At 34.9% G+C, this 20,084-nt stretch overlaps 1 protein-coding gene across 2 annotated transcripts; it reads right to left on the reverse strand.

The window, feature by feature from the left end:
- Positions 1–11,765: 11,765 nt before the first annotated feature.
- On the reverse strand, positions 11,766–14,315 carry LOC111913932 (uncharacterized). 2 transcript variants are annotated; one of them, XM_023909651.3, is made up of 3 exons: positions 13,948–14,088; positions 13,363–13,855; positions 11,766–13,229 (listed from the first exon to the last, which is right to left on the reverse strand). In XM_023909651.3, exons 2-3 carry the CDS (start codon positions 13,832–13,834, stop codon positions 12,115–12,117), a joined length of 1,587 nt encoding a protein of 528 aa, XP_023765419.1. In that variant the 5' UTR covers positions 13,835–13,855; positions 13,948–14,088; the 3' UTR covers positions 11,766–12,114. The 2 variants fall into 2 exon arrangements, with proteins under 2 accessions (XP_023765419.1, XP_023765418.1); XM_023909650.3 differs by having other exon boundaries at positions 13,363–14,315.
- Between the last annotated feature and the right edge of the window lie 5,769 nt (positions 14,316–20,084).

The raw sequence follows: 20,084 nt of genomic DNA on the forward strand, positions 1-20,084 counted from the left end.
AAACCTATAACTCAATAAGAACTTTTCCCAAAAGTACTTTTGAGATTAAAAAGGACTCTCAAACACCCCTTTAGATTTATCATGTTTGATTCATAGGAATTAGATTGAAATTGAAATATAATATTTTGTAGACAAAATTGTAAAAATTTACATGTGGTTGTCAAAAATATGTGGTTTCGGTTCAAAAAGATTTAATGGGGTATCAATGATCCATGTTTGATTCTTAGGAATTAGATTGAAATTGAAATATAGTATTTTGTAGATAAAATTATAAAAATGGTTAGTGTGGTTGTAAAAAAATACATGGATTTGGTCCACAAAAGTTTAGTGGTGCATTAGTGGTTCAATTTTGGATACTTGATCACTTGATTTTGCATCACTCTTAATAGACTATAATTAATGCAAAATACCTTATTTTTCTATATTTCAATATTTCTAATACACACATGAAGGATAATGGAAGTGAAGGTGTGATTAGACTGATCAACATGATCATCTATTTAAATAGCAAAACAGTAATTATAAAATATAAAATAAGAGTAGCTAAGGCGGCCATAATCCCATGCCAACGACTGATTTGGATATTTTTACAAGAAATATCAGCATAAAGCATAAAGCATAAAGCTAATCATTGTATATCTATGTAAAGACAACTAATCAATATTTATTCTTCGGTCGACTCCTCCTCGTTAGGTCTTCAGTATGGCTCACACACAGTGGCGAGTCTAGAACAGAAACTCACGTGGTTTACTATTTAAATTAAATCAATAATATGAAAGAGTAAAAAAAATATTATTAGCGGGTCGGATCGGTAGTGCACGACGATGGCGAACATGAAGAGTTAAAGTTATTTTTTGCTACTTGCGTCTTCGTTCGTGTGTAATGTTGAGGGTCGATGCTTGAATGATGAATCAATATTCACGACTTTGCTTTTTTATTATTATTATCTAACTTTAAGTTGTATTGAGTTATTTCTTCATAGATAATATTTTAAGTGAACTAAGTATTTGTGTTACTAAATATAAAATATAGGCAAAAAAAAGTCTTATTTTATCTCAATATTTTTACCAAAGTGGTTTACTCATAAAATTTAAGATAGGTCACATATATTTTGTATATATTGTTTGTTATAAAAGGAAAGAAGTTAGGTGGGTCCGTCAAATGACCCACCTTGGGCCTATATACTCGCCACTGTTCACACACTTCAGCTGTCGAGGGTTACTTTATGCCTTAACAGGGTTCGGCTCAGATTTCCACGCCTAGTGGTGCATGGTATTTTGTAACCTTTGTTGATGAAAGAAATCGAATGATTTGATCTCACTTCTGAAAAACAAGGGAGAAGTACACTATGCATTCAAGGAATTACACCACATCATCAAATCTGAGTACCGAAAGGAAATTCAAATATTACAAACTGATAATGGCGGGGAAAATATCAACCACAAAATGCAATTTTTTGTAAAAAAAAAAACTTCATTCGACAACAAACTTCGTGTACATGAACACCTCAACAAAATGGGTTAGCATAAAGACAAAATTGACAGATTCTTGAAATAGTATGGGCCTCCCTATTTGACATGAATGTTCCATGAAGATTTTGGGGTGAAGCAGTTCGATTCGTTGTATACCTCATGAATAGAACTTCCTCACGGGTGATAGATTTCAAAACCCCATATCAAAAGCTACATGAACTGGTAAACATGCAGATAAATTACAGACTCGAACCAATAATTTTTGAGTGTGCGACATATGTTCATCAGAACATAGGAAAATTAGAGCCAAGGGAGATCATGTGCATTTTTTGGGGTATGCAAAAAAAAAGGGGTATCGATATTATGACCCAATCATGGAAAAAATGTATGTGACACGTGATGCATCCTTTCACGAGACCGTTCAATATTTTGGAGATCTGAGTCCTCTTTAGGGGGAGAAACAAGATGAAGTGAACCCACACTACCAACGAAAGAAATCTATCCTGGATTTGGATCTCCATATCAACGAGAACGCGACAATTGTACACGAAACAGCCGAACATTCCACCTTCGAGAACACCCGTGAGAGGGTAATTACGATACTAAACTTGAAGAATAAGATAATCGAGATAGTACAACAACCGCTGAAGCCGAGAATGCCGATGAAACTAAGTCTATCACTATTGGTTAACCTACGTAGCTAATAGTTTGACTAATAATACTAACATTCTAGATACCACATCTGGTTTTGTCTTGTAGGAAACAAATGACACATCCCAAGCTAGACATCCTTCCAAAGGCAACTGAGGTGTTCTAAAGAAACAGTACCAACTAGACCCGAGGGCAAAGACGAAGTATCCAATCACAAATTATGTATCACATCACCGCCTGGTGCCTCCACATGCGCTACTAGTTGATAAATTGAACGTTGTATCAATACCAAATGATGTACGGGAGGCTATCAAAGATGAAAAATGGAAGAAAGCCATGAACGAAGAAATGGAGGCGCTACAAAAGAATCAAACCGGGCAGCTTGTGAGACTTACTCTTAGAAAGAAAAAAAACAATTGGATGCAGGTGGATATACGATGAAACTAGATTCAAAAGGAAACATAGATCGATACAAGGTAAGACTCGTGGCCACGAGATATACACAAAAATATGGGATCAATTATGGATACATGTTTTCCCCTATATCCAAGAGGAACACAATCCGAATCTTAATCTCGATTACAGCTAGCCAACCAAGATTTGCTTCTAAATCAATTTGATGTAAAAAGCACCTTCTTGAACGAATACTTAGAAGAAGAAGTATACATGGATCCTCCTCCTAGAGTCAAAATTAGTGGAAATGTGTGTAAACTGAAGAAGGAATTATATGATCTAAAGCAATCAGCCTTGTCCTGGTTCGGAAGTGTAGCAATTGGTAAAAATTGGTCAAAGTTTGGCGGCCAAACCATCGCGAACCGCTAAGTATTAATGACCAATTGTGCATAATTTTATGTTTATAATATATAGTAAATATATTATATTTATAATTCATTTTAGAACATCCCAAACTGCTTAAACCACCTATCGTTTAATATTGAATAAAAAATCAACATAAATTAAATCTATTTGTGGCGTTAAAAATAAAATTTTTGCATTATGTATATTGCAGAGTTACGGATAATAAATTTGAATAGTTTATCTTCTCTTAATTCCGTGGATATAATGAACGCCTAAAACGGAGGTCATATGAGAAAGTTACGCATTTTTAAAGTTACAAAAATCAGTATTTATCTGATTTTTCTAAACAAACCGCACACTGCTTCGTTTGGAATAACTACGAACCTCGAAAATCACTTTTGAGCATGTTTTTGAATTTAGGTTATAGTATATTATTTTATTATATTTTTATCACATTTTTAATCATAGACGAAAATCAGATTCGAAAAATCTATCACGAAACTTTAAACATTGATTTCCGGAGTTTGGTACATCGGAATTAGATTCCGTGGAATCGCCACAATTAAGACTATCAACAGACAATTTCATAAAAATATTACGGAGTCGGGATCAATTACACGAGAATCAAGAATCGAAAATTTTAACACAATATATTATACAAATTTATAACCCAACAATTTACTTTCCAAAACACCCTCTTAGGGGGTGTTTGGCTTGTATTTTTGGGAGCCAAAAGTCTTTTTTGGCAAAAGTTACAAAAAGATAGCATTTCTTGACTTTTCCAAAAAGTCACTTTTCCTTATATAAAAAATCAAAAAGTAGCTTTTAAAATGGTTTTACCAAACATCTTTTGCATTCCATCTTTTCCAAAAAGAACTTTTGGCCCCTCAAAAGATAAGCCAAACACCCTGTGAATCACTGCTACCCTCCTTCAATCCAGTTTCCTTCTACCTGCATATGTCGAGTTTAACAAACCCAATCACCCATCTAAACCTGTTGATCAAGCTCCATTGATTTACAGTCAAAATAAAAAGAAAAAGAAAAAGGAACTTGTGAAGCTGCTGGCCATGGCAGCCTTCCCCCTCCTCCTCTCCACTTGTTCCCGTCAAGCACAACCAAACACCCCTTGAAATATTGCTGCTACAATCCTTCTTCTCCTACTGATTTCTGCCATAAACACACACACACACACACTCAAGTGTGTGTTTTTCTTCTTCTTCTGATACAAGCATGAGAGGCAGCAGCCCCTCGCACCCTCCTTTTCTTCTTTCTTGAGAGAGTAGAGCACTTGAGGTGCTTTTCCGGTTCGCCACTACCGTCTCCCCTCTTGCTGTCTCAGTTCTCATTTTTTTTATCTGGATCGATTGAAGACCCCTGTTCGATTTCTACCAATATTCTTCTGATGGTTTGCTACCGGTGACGAGTTGCTAGGAACAAGAAGGATTCGTAGGGAAGCAAACTCGCCATCTCCTTCAATCGATCTTCGCAGCCCTTCCCTTTGATTCGTCGAGCACCACCACAAAAACGCCAATCTTTCCCCTTTTTATGTTTGCTACCAATCGAACCAGAAGAGGAAGAAGACGCTGGCGATCGCCATCGGCCGGCGCCCCTACCTGCGACTCACTCGATCATCACCGAAGATTGAACCCTCATTTCCCACTGTTTCGTTTCCTCTTCCGTTCTCGATCAATTGAGGATGGAGACGTGGTTTAGGGATGAAAGTGGGTCCAAACCCAGACAGGATGGACCCGGACTCGAAAAACCCGAAACCGGTTAATGAGATTTTGGAAAACCGGAAACCGGACCGGGATGTAGGAACCAGTTTCGGTTCGATTCCGGGTATGGTACCGGGTAAAATGGGTCTAGAACCGGAAACATCAAAGTGGGTAGGTTGGAACCAGATAAAGTTGGTTTAGAACCGGAAAAATCAGAATTTTTTGGTAATTACTTACTACTTAGTAGGTTGAACTTTGAAAATTTTGATATTGATATCCCGACTTTGGGGGACTATAACTCATTGAATATGAAACCAAAATTAACAAAATTATAATCTAAAATCATGTCCAAACTCTAAAATACACTATAGAAAAAACCGCGTGTCAATACAACTTTAAACGAAAAATGACAAAATTATAGTCTAAACTCATGTACAAACTGTAACTACAAGTTGGAAAAAACCACATGTTAATCCGACTTCAAACGAATTAGATATGCATGTTTTAAAACTTCCACCGAATACAAAAAAAAACTAAAAAACTAAAAACTTCCAGCTTTGATATATCGACTTTGGGAGACTGTAAGCCAATGAATATAAAACTAAAAATGGAAAATTTATAGTCTAAAATCATGTACAAACTCTAAACTACATGTTGGAAAAAACTGCATGTCAATCGGAGTTGAAATAAATGAGATATACATCTTTTAAACATTTCACAAAAACCGGTTTCGGCCCTAAAAGTGGTTCCGGTTCCAAACACCGGTTCCGGTTTTTAGACCCGGTTTACCCAGACCCGATGGGCCCAAACCCGGATTACCCGGAACCCAGATAAAGCCAATTTTTAAACCCGGAACCGGAACTGATTTTATATAATCCGGTTCTAACGGTTCCGGTTCCGGTCCGGTTTTCCGATTCTAAATCCCATCTCTAACCTGGTTCCCTTTTTCTTTTGTACATTTAGTGAAGTTGGCAAAAACAGTCCTTTTCAAATGCAGTTTTAAATTAAAATGAGCCCTTGATAGAAATCTTTTCAAAACAGATCCCACTAGATTTAAACATTTTAAAAATGGCCCTTTTGGATATAAATTATTACAAAACTAGTCCCTTGTGTAAAATTAATTACAAAACATTCCTCTCTTTTAAAATATAAAGTATTTCAAAAACAAGTCCATTTGACTTAAAATATTATAAAAGTAATCCCATACTTTATTATAACCCAAAAAGACGTCAAGATGCGGTTTTTCATGTGAAACTTCACCAAAATGAATCGATCGAGATCACGCATCGAATGTGAGTTTCTATGGCCCATCTTTTATAGTTTTAATATTTGGGAGAGAATACATGTGTGTCTAATTAAGTTTTGTTGATTTACAAATTGTATACGTTAAAATAGCATCATATTTCGATATTGGTCAAACGCTTATGAAATAGCAAATCTAAAATGTAAATCTTCATTAAATCGTATAAGCTATAGTAGAATGCTATAAATGACATAATTATCCCTCTTTGTAATATATTACTTAAAAATATTAAAAATCACAATATTTTATGTAAATTGCTATAATAACACGAGTTGGTATTGTAAATCACAAAGATGACGATTTTAATATGTATGAGTTAAAGCATTGATTGGAAGTATGAAAAAAAATGTAAATTGTCATATTAAATGGGAAGACCAAGATTATGAAAATATATAATTATTAGTTTAAAGTATTTAAAATTAACTTTTAATATATATAAATTGTGTAAAAATGAATGTAAAATTTATTAACATATTTTTATATTAAATATAAAAATATAACTCATTCTACTAAGTTATGGATTTTATTGCGATAAATAATAGGGTCAACTTCAGAACTTAAGAGTCGTTATTTGCGACACATTACATTGTATTAATCATGCGAATTATAAATATTATGGAATTGTTGGTTTCACATTGGTTGAAACCTAGAAAATATTATCAAGACAGTCGTTATGTTGTCCAAATTTCGTCACGGCAGATAATAAAATTTGGAAATGTGTTAAGTTTACGAATCTCAAATACCATAAGACTTCAACCAATAATTAATCCTAAACACCAAATAATTGTAGGTGTCTGATATCTTATAATGGGAAGTTAGGATTAGGATGCCTAGACATATTGTTAGTTACACCCACGGGACGTTCTATATGAGCTATGTTTATTCTAAAAACTTTATGAGTTAGGATCATTTCCTAAGCTGCATGGGCTATGTTTGTCACAATTCTAAGACCATACATCTTAGTGGAAATTCATCTATGTCATAAGTGTTAATTTGTATTGGAACGAGGAACGTCATGTATAAGCTCAGGATTGCATACTTATATGGGTTAACATCCTGCCATCGGTTGCTAGCTACAACCATCGGCTGACGAGTCACGTTGGCATTTCCTAAATGATAAAGTCCCCAAGAATGAGCAAACTTGGGTGTGTACTTTCAACACTAAAACTTGCAAGCGCTGGTGCAGAGGTATACATCATAGTTCGGTTATGACCTCATCATAGATCCCGGGTTTGCCTTGTTACCATATAGAATCGATATTAGGTTTATACGGGGTTTTGTTCAGCGATACTAGTGGAAAGAGATTGTATGTAGTGGGATAGCTTGTGACTCAAAACGATAAGTGTTAATATCAGAAATTAAGTCATATAACACTTAATTAATACCATGACACGACTGATTAAGGTTTAATAACTTACAATTAATAAGTCGTTATTATAAACCCTTTGTTTTATATGAAAATATAATATTTATGTGGGAGGAGTTTGCCCTACTGGTTAAGTGTCGATTTCTAAATTAAGATAATACTTAATTAATACTACGACACGAATTTTCAAAGTTTATAAACTCGAAACTTATGAGTTTTACATATAAACTATGCAAATGCTTGTACCGGGTTTTCAAGAGTAAATTTGGATATTTTATGTTTTCACAAAGAGTGATATGGCTTTCTTTTATATAAATTAGCATTCAAAATATTTATATAAAAAAACATTTTTGGTCATGAGAACCGTAAAGATTTGTTATAAATTTGATTTACTTATATATTCAACAAATGGTCATTTTTGGATTTGAGCAAACGATATATTTTTAAATGAGTCCAAATACATTTTTAAAACTCGTTTAGTTTTATACTTTCAATAAAAATATACGTATATATACAAGCTGGTCAATCAGAGAAATTTTATAAAACACTTTTGGATTATAAAAATACTATGTGTCAAAACCTGTAGAACTCACCAACAATTTTTGTTGACGTATTTTAAGTGCATGCATTCTCAGGTTATTTAGCAGTTCGGATGTGTTCGCTCGAAAGACTCACCGTCATTTTTATTATACCTTTGTAAACACCGAACTGTTTGGCGTGTGTCGCGATTTAGCAATAGTCATTGTCAATGCAATTTCTATTTCGGTAATAATAGAAGATTATATTTGTACTATTCAATATATGTTCAATAAATGTGATTACTGATTTACGTCGCGCACCTCGACGTTTATGCCAGTGGACGGGGGTGTGACAGGAAGTTTTTCAAGCTTCATGAAAAACGGGTATAAACAAAGTGATGATGATCATACATTGTTTGTTAAAAACAATGGAAAAGTGACTACTCTTATCGTGTATGTTGACGATATGGTAGTCACCGGAAATGACCCAGATGAAATGGCAAATCTTCAAACTATACTTGAAATGGAGTTTGAACTAAAGGATCTTGGACACCTAAAGTATTTCTTGGGTATCAAAGTAGCCAAATTGAAATATGGAATCTTTATATGTCAACATAAGTATATACTAGATCTACTAACTGAAACTAGGATGCTGGATTGCAAGCCTATTGAAAAGCCAATTGAGATGAACCACATGTTGTCAATTCTCCTAGATCAAGTTCCAATGAAGAAATAAAGGTATCAAAGACCGGTTGGAAAGCTCATATACTTGTCTCACACCAAACCAGACATAGCCTATGTTGTGAGTGTAGTCATTCGGTTCATGCAAGCTCCAAGCGAAGATCGTATGAATACATTGTATAGAATTTTTAAGTACTTTAAATCCTCTCCTGGTAAGGCTTATTTTTTTGTTGAAATAATCGAGATCACCAAGTGTGTGGATACATGGATGCAGATTGGGCAGGAGATCGAACGAGTGGAAAGTCCACCTCGGTGTACTTTATATTTGTAAGTGGAAATATGTTTACAAGGAGAAGAAAGAAACAAAAAGTGGTCTCAAGATCAAGCGTTGAGGCTGAATTTCAAGGAATAGTACACGGTGTGAGCAAACTAATTTGGATTAAGGGAATTTTAAAGGACTTGGCTATCGACTTAATATCCCCTATGCATCTACATTGTGATAACCAAGCTGATGTGAATATAGCTAACAACCCAGTTCAACAAATCACAACATAACCAAACACGTAGAAATTGATCGAAATTTCATTAAAGATTACCTTGAGAAGAAAATTATGGAACTTCATATGCTAAGTCAAAATACCAGCTTATAGATATGTTAACGAAAGAAGTTTCTAGGAAAGTATTTTACTACTCTCTTAACAAGTTGGGAATGTTGGATATATTCGACACCTTGAGGGGGAGTGTTAGTGAGAGTTAACCTCGAAAACTTAGTTTTGCTTAGTTGTAGGATGTTGTGCATTTCCTATATTGATCCTTGAATTAAGGCTATACCATAGATAGTTAGTGATTCCTTGTATTTATATAGATGGCATGGTTCTTCTATCCTCCGGTTCTTAATGCAACAATGTCAAACTTCCTTGATAGTTGTTAATAGGGTCAGGCCATGTGACCGCTTTCTCCTTCCCACTTGTGTCTCCTAACTAGGTTCTCTCTCCTGAGACGCCCCCAATATCTCATGAGTCTGAATGGCTGCAACCCGCTCTTCGATCCAAATGACCAAACTATCAGTCCTTTGTCTAATAATATTAGGCAACTCCTCTAGTAAGATCTTCTGAGACCTCATGAACAATCTTGTAAGTCCGTGTTGTCCAAGCCAATCTCAGAGCTCTCCACTCTAAGTCGTGTAATCGACATTCTGTTAATATAAAAATAACTCATCACCACCTATTCAGGTGTTACCATTACACTATTCTGTATCTACTTTCTCATAGGCATCCCCGATGATCCTTTCCAATTGCACATGACGTCATTGTTGTAATCATCTTTAGCGGCTCATCGACATATAGTCTAGTAGCATATCCCGAAGCACCATTTCTCGTAGACACCGAATTGTAATGGAAAGGGGAAACCTTAAGAATACCACAACTTAATAATAACATAACACTATGTAAACATTACTACACTCAGCTCCTTGGATTCCCCTGTGACTTCTCTTGGCTTGGGCGTGGATCCTTTGCTTTTGATAGCAGGGGTATTACTTCTATCGTCTACACCGAGATAAATGCATGTTCCAATGTCCATCTCGAACTAACGAAGTCACTTCTCGCTGACGACTCTAGCGATGTGTCATATCCCAACACATGTCAACATCCTCCTAGTTCACTCGGAATCCAACCCCACCTTGCTACTCTACCAAAAAGAAACTCCCTTTAATGCTAATTAACTACCTCGTGAATACTATTACATGCAACTAAAACTAAGCAGTCTTTTGTAGTTCTCATACTACAATGGTTGGACTCAAACAAGAGCTGCGAAATAGAGCTAAACCAATAGTTTAAGGCCATTTAATTCTAGGGGCATGCAACATAACATATTCATCTGATAACTAATTACAACTAACAAGTATTCTTAACAGCACAAAGCATTTTGCAAATAAACAGTAAAAAAAAACATGCCATACCAGCAAGTACATAATAATCTCATCTTCAAAACAATAACAAGCTATGAACACTTTCCCTTTTTACCTCTGGCCCCGGCTGAATGTACACATGCGCTTGCGGTCACTTTATCAAATCTTTCATTTAGTTTTCATAAAATTTATTTTAGAAAAATAACTTTTAAGCGGGAAACTTGAGTTCAATATTCACTAAAATGAGTCTGATTCTCTCAAACTTTTAGAAAAATAACTAGGCTTGCAAACTTTTGCAGAAAAAGCGATAAAGTTGATATTACATATATCATTGATGGAGAAACTAGCATAAGAAATATAAAAAAGGGTTGCAAAAGAGCAAGTAAGAGATGTTTTATGTTTATTGCTTGAATGTTTCTTGGATAAATTATAATCAAGACTCAACATATTCATTCCTTTAACTTTTTCCTTCATTAGATGTTTAGAAAATAGGTGCCTTTCCAAGAAACTATTTCAATGTAATGGGTGCTATAGTTTGGGTATTTAGTATGATGTATTTTGTATACTATTTTATATAATGAATATGTGAATATCTCCCGTTGAAAATTATGAAGGAACTAGCAAAGTGTAAGTATATAAAGACATAGCACAATCTTTACAATCATATAAAGATCCATTGAGGATTCAAATCCTCTTCAAAAATTACACATGAATATTCCTTCTTATGGTTCTCAATTGGAAGGTAACTTAGTTGCATGCATGAGATGCATGTATTTCATACTTGTGCCTAATTCTTTCTGATCATAACAAAGCATATTGAGTATGTATATGAAAATAACACGTATAGCAATTTAGGTATGTTAAAAGATAACATTTAAATGATGCCCATTGAGTTTTTCTACTGTGAAGATTATGGTGTGTACGTTGTGATATGGTAGTCATACTAGTTGTTGTGATGGATTATGATTTTATGTTTCGAATCAACCAAGTAGTCTTAACCTTAAAAGTATTTTTGAAGATTATGAACATGCAAAAGACCCGAAAATATTCCAAAATTTCAAGGACTAAATATATGTGCTTGTTTGTTTTTGCTCCTCAAAAGGGTGCAGATATGATAATACATGTAATCTAAGTTCTCATATTTATTGGATTTCTATATTGAAAATAGGAAACGGAAACAAAAACAATAAAAATAATGGATATGAATATTGAATAGTTAACTACTTTCATTGTTAGTTATAAATAGATGTTTGAAACAAAAACAATACTAGATCAGATATGAATAGTCAGCTACTTTCACTATTATAATTAAATGTTTGACTTACTAATATTGAACAAAAAGATTGCAAGAGTTTAGCAAACATATGTTGATATTAAAAATTTATTGTACCATTTTACACAACATAAAAGAGGGGAAATACAACAAAGTGTAGCAACAATAACAAATCTTACTGTGGTTTTAAGCATATGGAAGATACCATAAGAGGTTGTTTGATAGTTGTTGATTAAGGGAGTCAATGTTCGATTTAATCATAATCAACCTCTTATCATCTTATCAGCCCAGTAAAAGGTGATATAAGAGTCATATCAGAAGCTATATGACCAAAGCAGAGGCTTCTAATAATGGTATCAAACAGTCAGGATCTAATCCTGGCCAGGCCTGCTAAGAGCAAGAGGCATATCAAACAACCCCTAAATACTTCATATCGTGTTGTGTCGCACACAACAGCTGTAATGAATTGCAAACTTGCACTCGATACATTTAAAGATCATTTTGAACTGTAATGTGTAAAGGCATATTTCACACTGTCCATCTGACTTACGGCCTTGAGCAAATAAGAGAGGGTGTTGGTGGCTATTAGTGTTATGAATTTCTCCAAACTTTATATTCACGAAACCATAAATACCTCGTTGATAGTCGGAATAGGTTTCTGTCTCACACTCAAGTATTAATGGAGCACAAGCAGTATGTATAGACTGAGCACAATCTTGACAATGATAGAAAGCGTCATGAGGATTCAAATCCTCCTCACAAATTTCACAAAAGTATTCACTCTTATGGTTCTCAATCGGGAGGTAGCTTAGGTTCATGGGATGCTTCTTGTCATACTTGTGTCTGATTGTCTCGGCTAATAACAAAGCGCATTCAGGATGTATAAAAATATGGCATGTGTTGCAACGAAATGAAAGTGGACCTCCAGCATAATATCTGAAACACATATGGCAAGTATCCGTAATTTTTCCTTGAACTATTGAAAGAAGGTGATTTGGGTGAGCTTGATGTGTGATTTCTTTAGGTATAAACCCACAGGTAACATCAACATAGAATCCGCATTCGACACAACAATATGCAAATCCATTGCAAGGAAGACGACAAACCTCACAATAAAACACACCGAAAAAGAAAGGAAGAGCATTTGAGTACATGAGAAGAAGTGTATGTTTTGGGTGACCGGGGTGGTTTTTTATTTTTGGGGGTAGTCGAGTGCACCATTCATGCAGAGCGAAGTTGCAATGCTGAGCACACTTGTAAAATGACATGGTTTCCATTATTGGTCTGAGACATCCAGTGCACAACAGTTGGGTCTTTTTCATTGGGTCATGACACACTACCGGTAACAAAGAGGAGGTTTGCGCATGATCAACTAGAATTAGAGGGTGTGGATGACTCATGTGTTTTAGGTTTACCTCATAACTTGTTCTGGTTTCTTGGAAGAACAAGTGTTTTGGTATGCTGTATGTTTCATCAGGGAATGGAAGATGAACAAGACGGGGATAGTCAATATCTTTATAGTTTTTGTGTGTTCTGCCAGAGCCTGATAAATTGAAAATTGGAACAATGAGGTTGGTTGGTGATCAGTTAATTAGTATATCTCAAATAAAGCTACATATAAAATTTTTTAACAGTGAATGGTAATGATAATGAAAAGAAAGGATAGATCCATTTACCAGCAGGCAAGAAGATGGACATGAAAGGCTCCCTTCTTGATGTTGCACAATTCAAATGAGCATAGTACATACATTTATCGCATTTGTAAATCCAAAGATTCTCTATACTGAAATCACCACCACATACTCTGCATCTAGGATAATGTTTAGCCTTTTGATCTTCTGTAGGGAAGGAATATGAAATGGTGAGTGGATGGGTATGAAAAAAAGCATCATCCGTGGTGTGTTGGATTAGCAAAGATTTTGGTAGGAAAGCACATTCACTGTGTATGGTGAAGCCATCACAAATGGTACATTGAAAGAAGACCCCTTTATGTTCTCTCCCACAAGCCTTGCAGTTGCACAAAATAGGTTGAGAGATGGCACAAATTAGCGAGTGTGGGTGGCACGGATGATGAATGATCTTTTTTCCTACTTCCACAGCACACTTTAAATCAATGAAGAAACGACATTCAAAGCAACAGTAACACATTTCATCTGGCTGGTGCTTACTCTGACAAATACGACATGACCAATTAGAAGGAAATATAAACATGGTAAGAGGATGTGGGTGAAATGTGCTCTCCAAACTTGTCGACAGCTCACCACAGAATTTGTGAAGCGAGACCTTATCACATGAAGGACCTCCTTTCATACATTTGTAGTAGTGCCTGTGGTACATGTTGATTACTTGGTCACACCTGCCACATGCAACTTCAGAAAAGCCCTCTTTCTTTACTGGATCACCACCTTCACCATCAGCATCATCATCATCTTCTTCTTCTTCATATTGTAGCTGCAAATCAACGAGTGTTAGTGGATGCTCGTGTTCAGGTACTTCAAGTGCCTCCATGATAATTATATCTTTCTTTACAATAAAAATGTTAAGACTCCCTATCCTATTTATAACAAACAGAGAGAATATATGTGGCAATTTTTTTCTAAAGCAGCAATCAGTTAAAGTTTGTTAAATGTGGTTCCTTGTAGGAATTTAATTTGCTTTTGTAACTTACCAACTAAGCTTTCCTATATGTCCCTTATAAAATGGAATTTCTCATAATTATTGTTATATCAAGAAATTGCACAGTTTATGATGTATTTTTATGATTGTTTTTACATCGGTAAATAAAAAATACGGTTAACAAAAATATGATATTGTAATATGTACATTGTTATCTCAAGGTCTTCAAAATTCTGAAAACAGGTTCACATTTTGTTGTTCTTTTCAAGTTTCATAGGAAAAGGAATAAACACAACTCAAACACACAAACTGACAAAAGCATGATTATTTTCTTTTTTACTTTATCATTTATACCACCTCTTCAATAAGTAAGGAATACATCCCACAGGAAGAGATGATATTGACTATTCATGCCTTAAAATAGAATTTGAGTATAAACTGCATTGCGTTTAATGCCTGACTATTTTAAACATTGGTAAATGCAAAATATGATATTGTAATGTGTACATTGTTTTCTCTAAAGTCTTCACTATTCCAGATTCAATTTCATGTTTTGTTCGTGTTTTCAGTTTAATACATAAGGAATGAACACAAATAGAAACACACAAAAGCATAATTCTTTTTCTTATTCTTTATCTTTAGGACCACCTCTTTAATAAGTAACGAATGAATCCCAATTTTAAGTTGGATATTAATCTTGCTTTTTTACTTGGTATAGAGGTTTGAGTTTAATCGAACATTTTGACTGTTTAAAGCACCCAAAGTCAATTGAAAATTTTCAAATGAGATGGTTTCCTTTGATCCGTAAACAAAATATATAGAAACGTTGAATAAAATAATAATACAAATGATTTATAATCTTAAACCATAAAAAAAAAAAAAAAACAAAAATATTTGAATTTATTTAAAGCATCCAACTAAACTAATCATGTGAATACCATATCACAGCATTTGATTTGATCAATTGCTATAAAAAAATAAAAAATAAAATAAAATAATTACAACCTAATTACCTAAACCAAACCGTTAGTAGTTTATTGTTAGATGTTTTAAACTATGACCCTGGTCCTCAAAATATTTCATTATTAGTTGAGCATTTTACTTCACAACACACCAAATTAAACAAATAAATCTTAGATGTTTTAAAGAATAAAAAATACAAAGTAACAATCTGAGAATATTCCAGCTTTTAAATTAGCAAAAAGAAAATTAACAATAGCCCGCTTAACTTCAGATGTTAATAGATGTTAATAAAATTGTAGCAATATTTATTTCTCAAGGTCTCGTAAAAGTTCAATTTTTAGAAATACAAATTTTTGATTCAATTTTTAGTAAAGACATACGAATTTTTGGGCGGTGATCAGGAATTGGGAGAAAAGAGGAGGAAGATAATCGAAAGTGTAACAACAATCAAAATTCAAGGATTTCGAATGAATTCATTAAGAATTGCTAACATTGTTCAAAATGGGAGCAAAATAATAGCATTGATGATGCAGTTGTGCTTGTGTGAGGTCTGCAGTGGTCAACTGTTATGACCCAAAAGAGTTGTCTTTTGATCAAAGTTCTAAAAAGCTCAAGATAGTTTTATCATGGTACGTCATGACTCCAAGGCTTGCACTTGTCATCAAGTTTTAACAAAATGTCGTCTTAAATCATATATGTATATAAAAATGAATAATAGTAATATATATATATATATATATATATATATATATATATATATATATATATATATATATATATACAAAATTGTTGCCTTAAGTCACACATTACAAATGACATGACTCGCCACGGCTCGAAAAAACTTGAAGTTTCACATTGTCGCCAAGTCATGTCTTGCGTTATTTAGAACTTTGTTTTTGATAGACGACCGATGTATTGATTCAAGCTCACCTTGAGGACAAGGCGAAAGTTAGGTGGTGGGAATTGTGTACCAAATATAAGGGTTAGATATGCAAAGAAAGGGAAAGTCAGATGGGTCAAATAAATAAGGCCAAACATGTCAAGGCTTGGACTAGGGGTCTTTAAGTCATTTCCCTTGTTAGGTTGGTTATTTGCTTAGAGCATATCCAATGGTTGACCTATGTTATGACTCAAAATTATTGTCACATCATATTTAACTCATTTGAACCTCTAATTAAATGACCTCTCCAATAGGCAATGGTTATCCTTTTTCTGTAGTTTTTTTAATAAATTTAACTAATTTATCTCCACCTATTTAAAATATTCTATAAAAACCCTAATTTATTTAGTTGTTTTTTAAACACAAAAATATAAATCCAACTATGTCGAGTCTTTTATTTGGATACATAATTGTACAGACAGAGCCAGACATGAAACACCGGAGGGCAGAACCATTTTGACATTATAGCACTTCTGAAATCCAACAACCCAGGGTGGAGGTGTGAAGAAATGAGGGTGAGAGGGGTTCTATTTATAGGGTGAAATATGGCTCAACTTGGTGCCACATGTCACCATCTGGTGGCAAGACTTGGGGAGAAAGCAATGGTCCAAATTCAACCACGTCACCCCTTTCGCAGTAGCACCCTGCCAACTTCTAAACCTCGTAACTTTCGCATACGAGCTCCATTTTCGATGTTATTTATACCCACGCGTAGGTATTGACAAGATCTACAACTCTCATTTTGACTCCATCTGCTAATTCTCGACCGACTTTAAATTTAACAGTATGAGAAGGTTACACTGTTAAATAACTGTGTAAAATTCATAACTTCTACATACGGACTCCGTTTTCTTCTGTCTTTTTATCGTTGGTCTCCTATTAATGAGATATTCAATTCTCATTTAGCTTGTGTTGGAAAAAAATCGATCGATCTAAAATTGGAATTTCTGGATGTGTACTTTTATGTCAAATCTTAGAAAAATCATAACTTCCTCATACGAAGTTAGATGTGGGCGTTCTTTTTATGAACGCTCTTGGTTTAACGTATACTAAAACTTTCATTTAGATCTATAATGCTAAAAAATAGTTTATCAAAAATCCACTTATTACGTTACGCGGTATCGTGCCAATTTAGCCGTAAAACTTCGACGGGTCATAACTTCTTCGTTATAACTCGGATTTCGGCGTTCTTTGTTTTTCCGGAATCCTTGTCACGACCACTACCACTTTATTCATAGATATTGGGTTTATCTACACTTTTATTTTGGCGCTTATTTTCATTCTTAGTTTATTATATTTTATAAATAAGTATAATTCACATAAAATCACATAATTCACATAATATTCAAGTAATTCTTCTTTATTACTTCAAAGTGGGCTATAATGGTTGATCCTAACTATTACATCATCACATTAATGCTTAGCCTAGAAACACGAGCGTTACGCCAACTCCCAACAAAGCCCTAGGGGTTGTGACTTCTCTGCTACGCGTACGGGTCAAGTGCTTTCAGTAGTACGTACCCATACTACCTTCCACACTTACATGTATTTGTGTCAGATGACCATCACAACCACCCTAAAAATACTCACAAGAATACACATACACTCTATCCTCACACCCTAGAGGAAGACTGGACATCACACCATTGGTCGGCTGACCCCACACAACTCATTCATGAAACTTCCACCAACCATGCAACACTCGTATATGATAATCATACATAACATTGGATCCTATAAACAGTCAAATACTCGTTTCAATCCCTAAGTCCACAACCAGACAAGGAAGAGGAAATAAGGCTATATCAAAGTTATGTACAACTATGACGCATACACTAAGAAATTACAATAATGGTGTCAACTTTATATAAGGAACCCTAGGCTATTAGGCATCATATAATTAGGTAATTCTATCATGCAATTCCTGAATATCCCTAGCCTATCACTAGCATGTTGTTCTAACGTATCACAATATCAAATAACAGTGTGGTAATTTGGGATCTACTTACTGGCTCGGCTGATCGTACACATCGCATCCTCTTTGATTATTTTGAAAATCATTTTTAAAATCCTTTTTCCTTAGCTTGAGACTGGATTCAAACGAGTGTTCCTCCAATTCACTCAAACCAAGGCTCTAATACCAACATGTAACACCCATAAAAATTACAAGAAATTTAAACTTTTAAAACCAACCCAAAGTTATAAATTGTTTACAATCATAGTTTTTAAAAACAGCTTCAACATCAGAGTCTCCCAAAATTATAAGTCATAACATGAAGATGTGTATGGTCATGCCTTCGCCTTTATGCGGTCATGTGAATTACCTGAAACATAAACCAAAACCGTAAGCAAACGCTTAGTGAGATTCCCCCAAAGTACCAACACATAAACAAATAACAGCATGTCGGGTCCAATCAACCATCGGGTTGGAATACCCCAAAGCCCAATCAACTATCGAGTTGGAATGCTAATATATTATGGGTCCAGTCAACCATCGGGTTGGAATACCCCAGGCCCATCAACCATCGGGTTGGAATGTCAATCTACAACGAGTCCTATCATCCTCGGGATGAAATACCCTCAAGCCCAGTCAACCATCGGGTTGGTATCCCCCTGGCATGTTGGCTTACACACAAAAGAGTAAAGCTTCAACCACCGACCAGATATGTGCACATATAACAGATACACTACAAGAATGTCATCCTTTGCAGACGACACTTATCCAAACGACATGTGTCGTTGGCAAAAGTTAACCTATACCGACGACATGTCGTCGGTACATAGTTTCAAAACATTGACCGTTTGACTTTGACCAGAAGGGCTATGCCGACGACAAGTCGTCGGTATAGACTCGGCGGGAAACGTTAAAATGTTGGCGGTATATCGAAAAGCTTTACCGGCGACTTGTCGTCTGGAAAATGCTCTAAAAAAATATTTTCGGTTTATTTTAATTCCTTGTAGAAGAAAGTCAAGACGTCGTCGTTTTTGTCATCCTATGCCGACGGCATGTCGTCGGTATAGGTTGATTAAAAATTAATTTTCGTTTTATTTTTTATCCGTGTCGCAGAATATGTAAACGATGTTGTTTCATCAGGATATACCGACGGCATGTCGTCGGTAAAAGGGGGCCCCGATCCGTGTGAAATCCCTTTTTTTATTTTATCTTATTTTTTAATTACGTGAAGTAACACGACGACGTTTTGTTTTACCTATATCGACGACATGTCGTCGGTATAGGGTTTCCCTTGTAACAAAACACCCTTTCGGCTTTCTTTTTGCAGTTGGGCACACCATTTCTTTCTCATGTTCGTCGGCGATCACAGGGGCATTCCAGCTGCTCTCGAGTTCATTGGCCACCAAAGTCAGGGTTTTGGTGCTTGATTGCTTCTTAATTTGTAATAGTTTGGTCCTTGATTTGTAATAATTTGGAGCCCTAAATCACATCCCCATTTCTCTATTGGTTAGGAAGAAGGTTGACCACCCCCCATGAAAAAGGAATTTCGGTGATTGACCACATTTTGAGGTTAGTTTATTGAGTCTTTGTTTCCTTCTTAAACTACCACATAGTGACGATGTAGTGTATGCTTTTTTTTTGTTCCTTTCAATACACAATGATATGTATATGCATTTGTTTATGCACCATAATGTTGGATAAATCTTAAATTTCTAAATGTTAAATATGTGAAAACAGATTTTGCTTTCTATGTGCATACATTGTGATATATTCTACTTATCTACAAGTAAAAGTGATGATAGAAGGCTTTAAGATCTAGATAATCAGATAAGAACCCAATCACACTCATTAATTTAGTTTCCCAACTCCTAGCAGAGATAGTGCCAAAGAATCTTAAACTACATAGATATACAGTTTTTCCCTCA

Source organism: Lactuca sativa, chromosome 8 (genome assembly GCF_002870075.4).
Source record: "Lactuca sativa cultivar Salinas chromosome 8, Lsat_Salinas_v11, whole genome shotgun sequence".
In the NCBI taxonomy this organism is placed as follows: domain Eukaryota; kingdom Viridiplantae; phylum Streptophyta; class Magnoliopsida; order Asterales; family Asteraceae; genus Lactuca; species Lactuca sativa.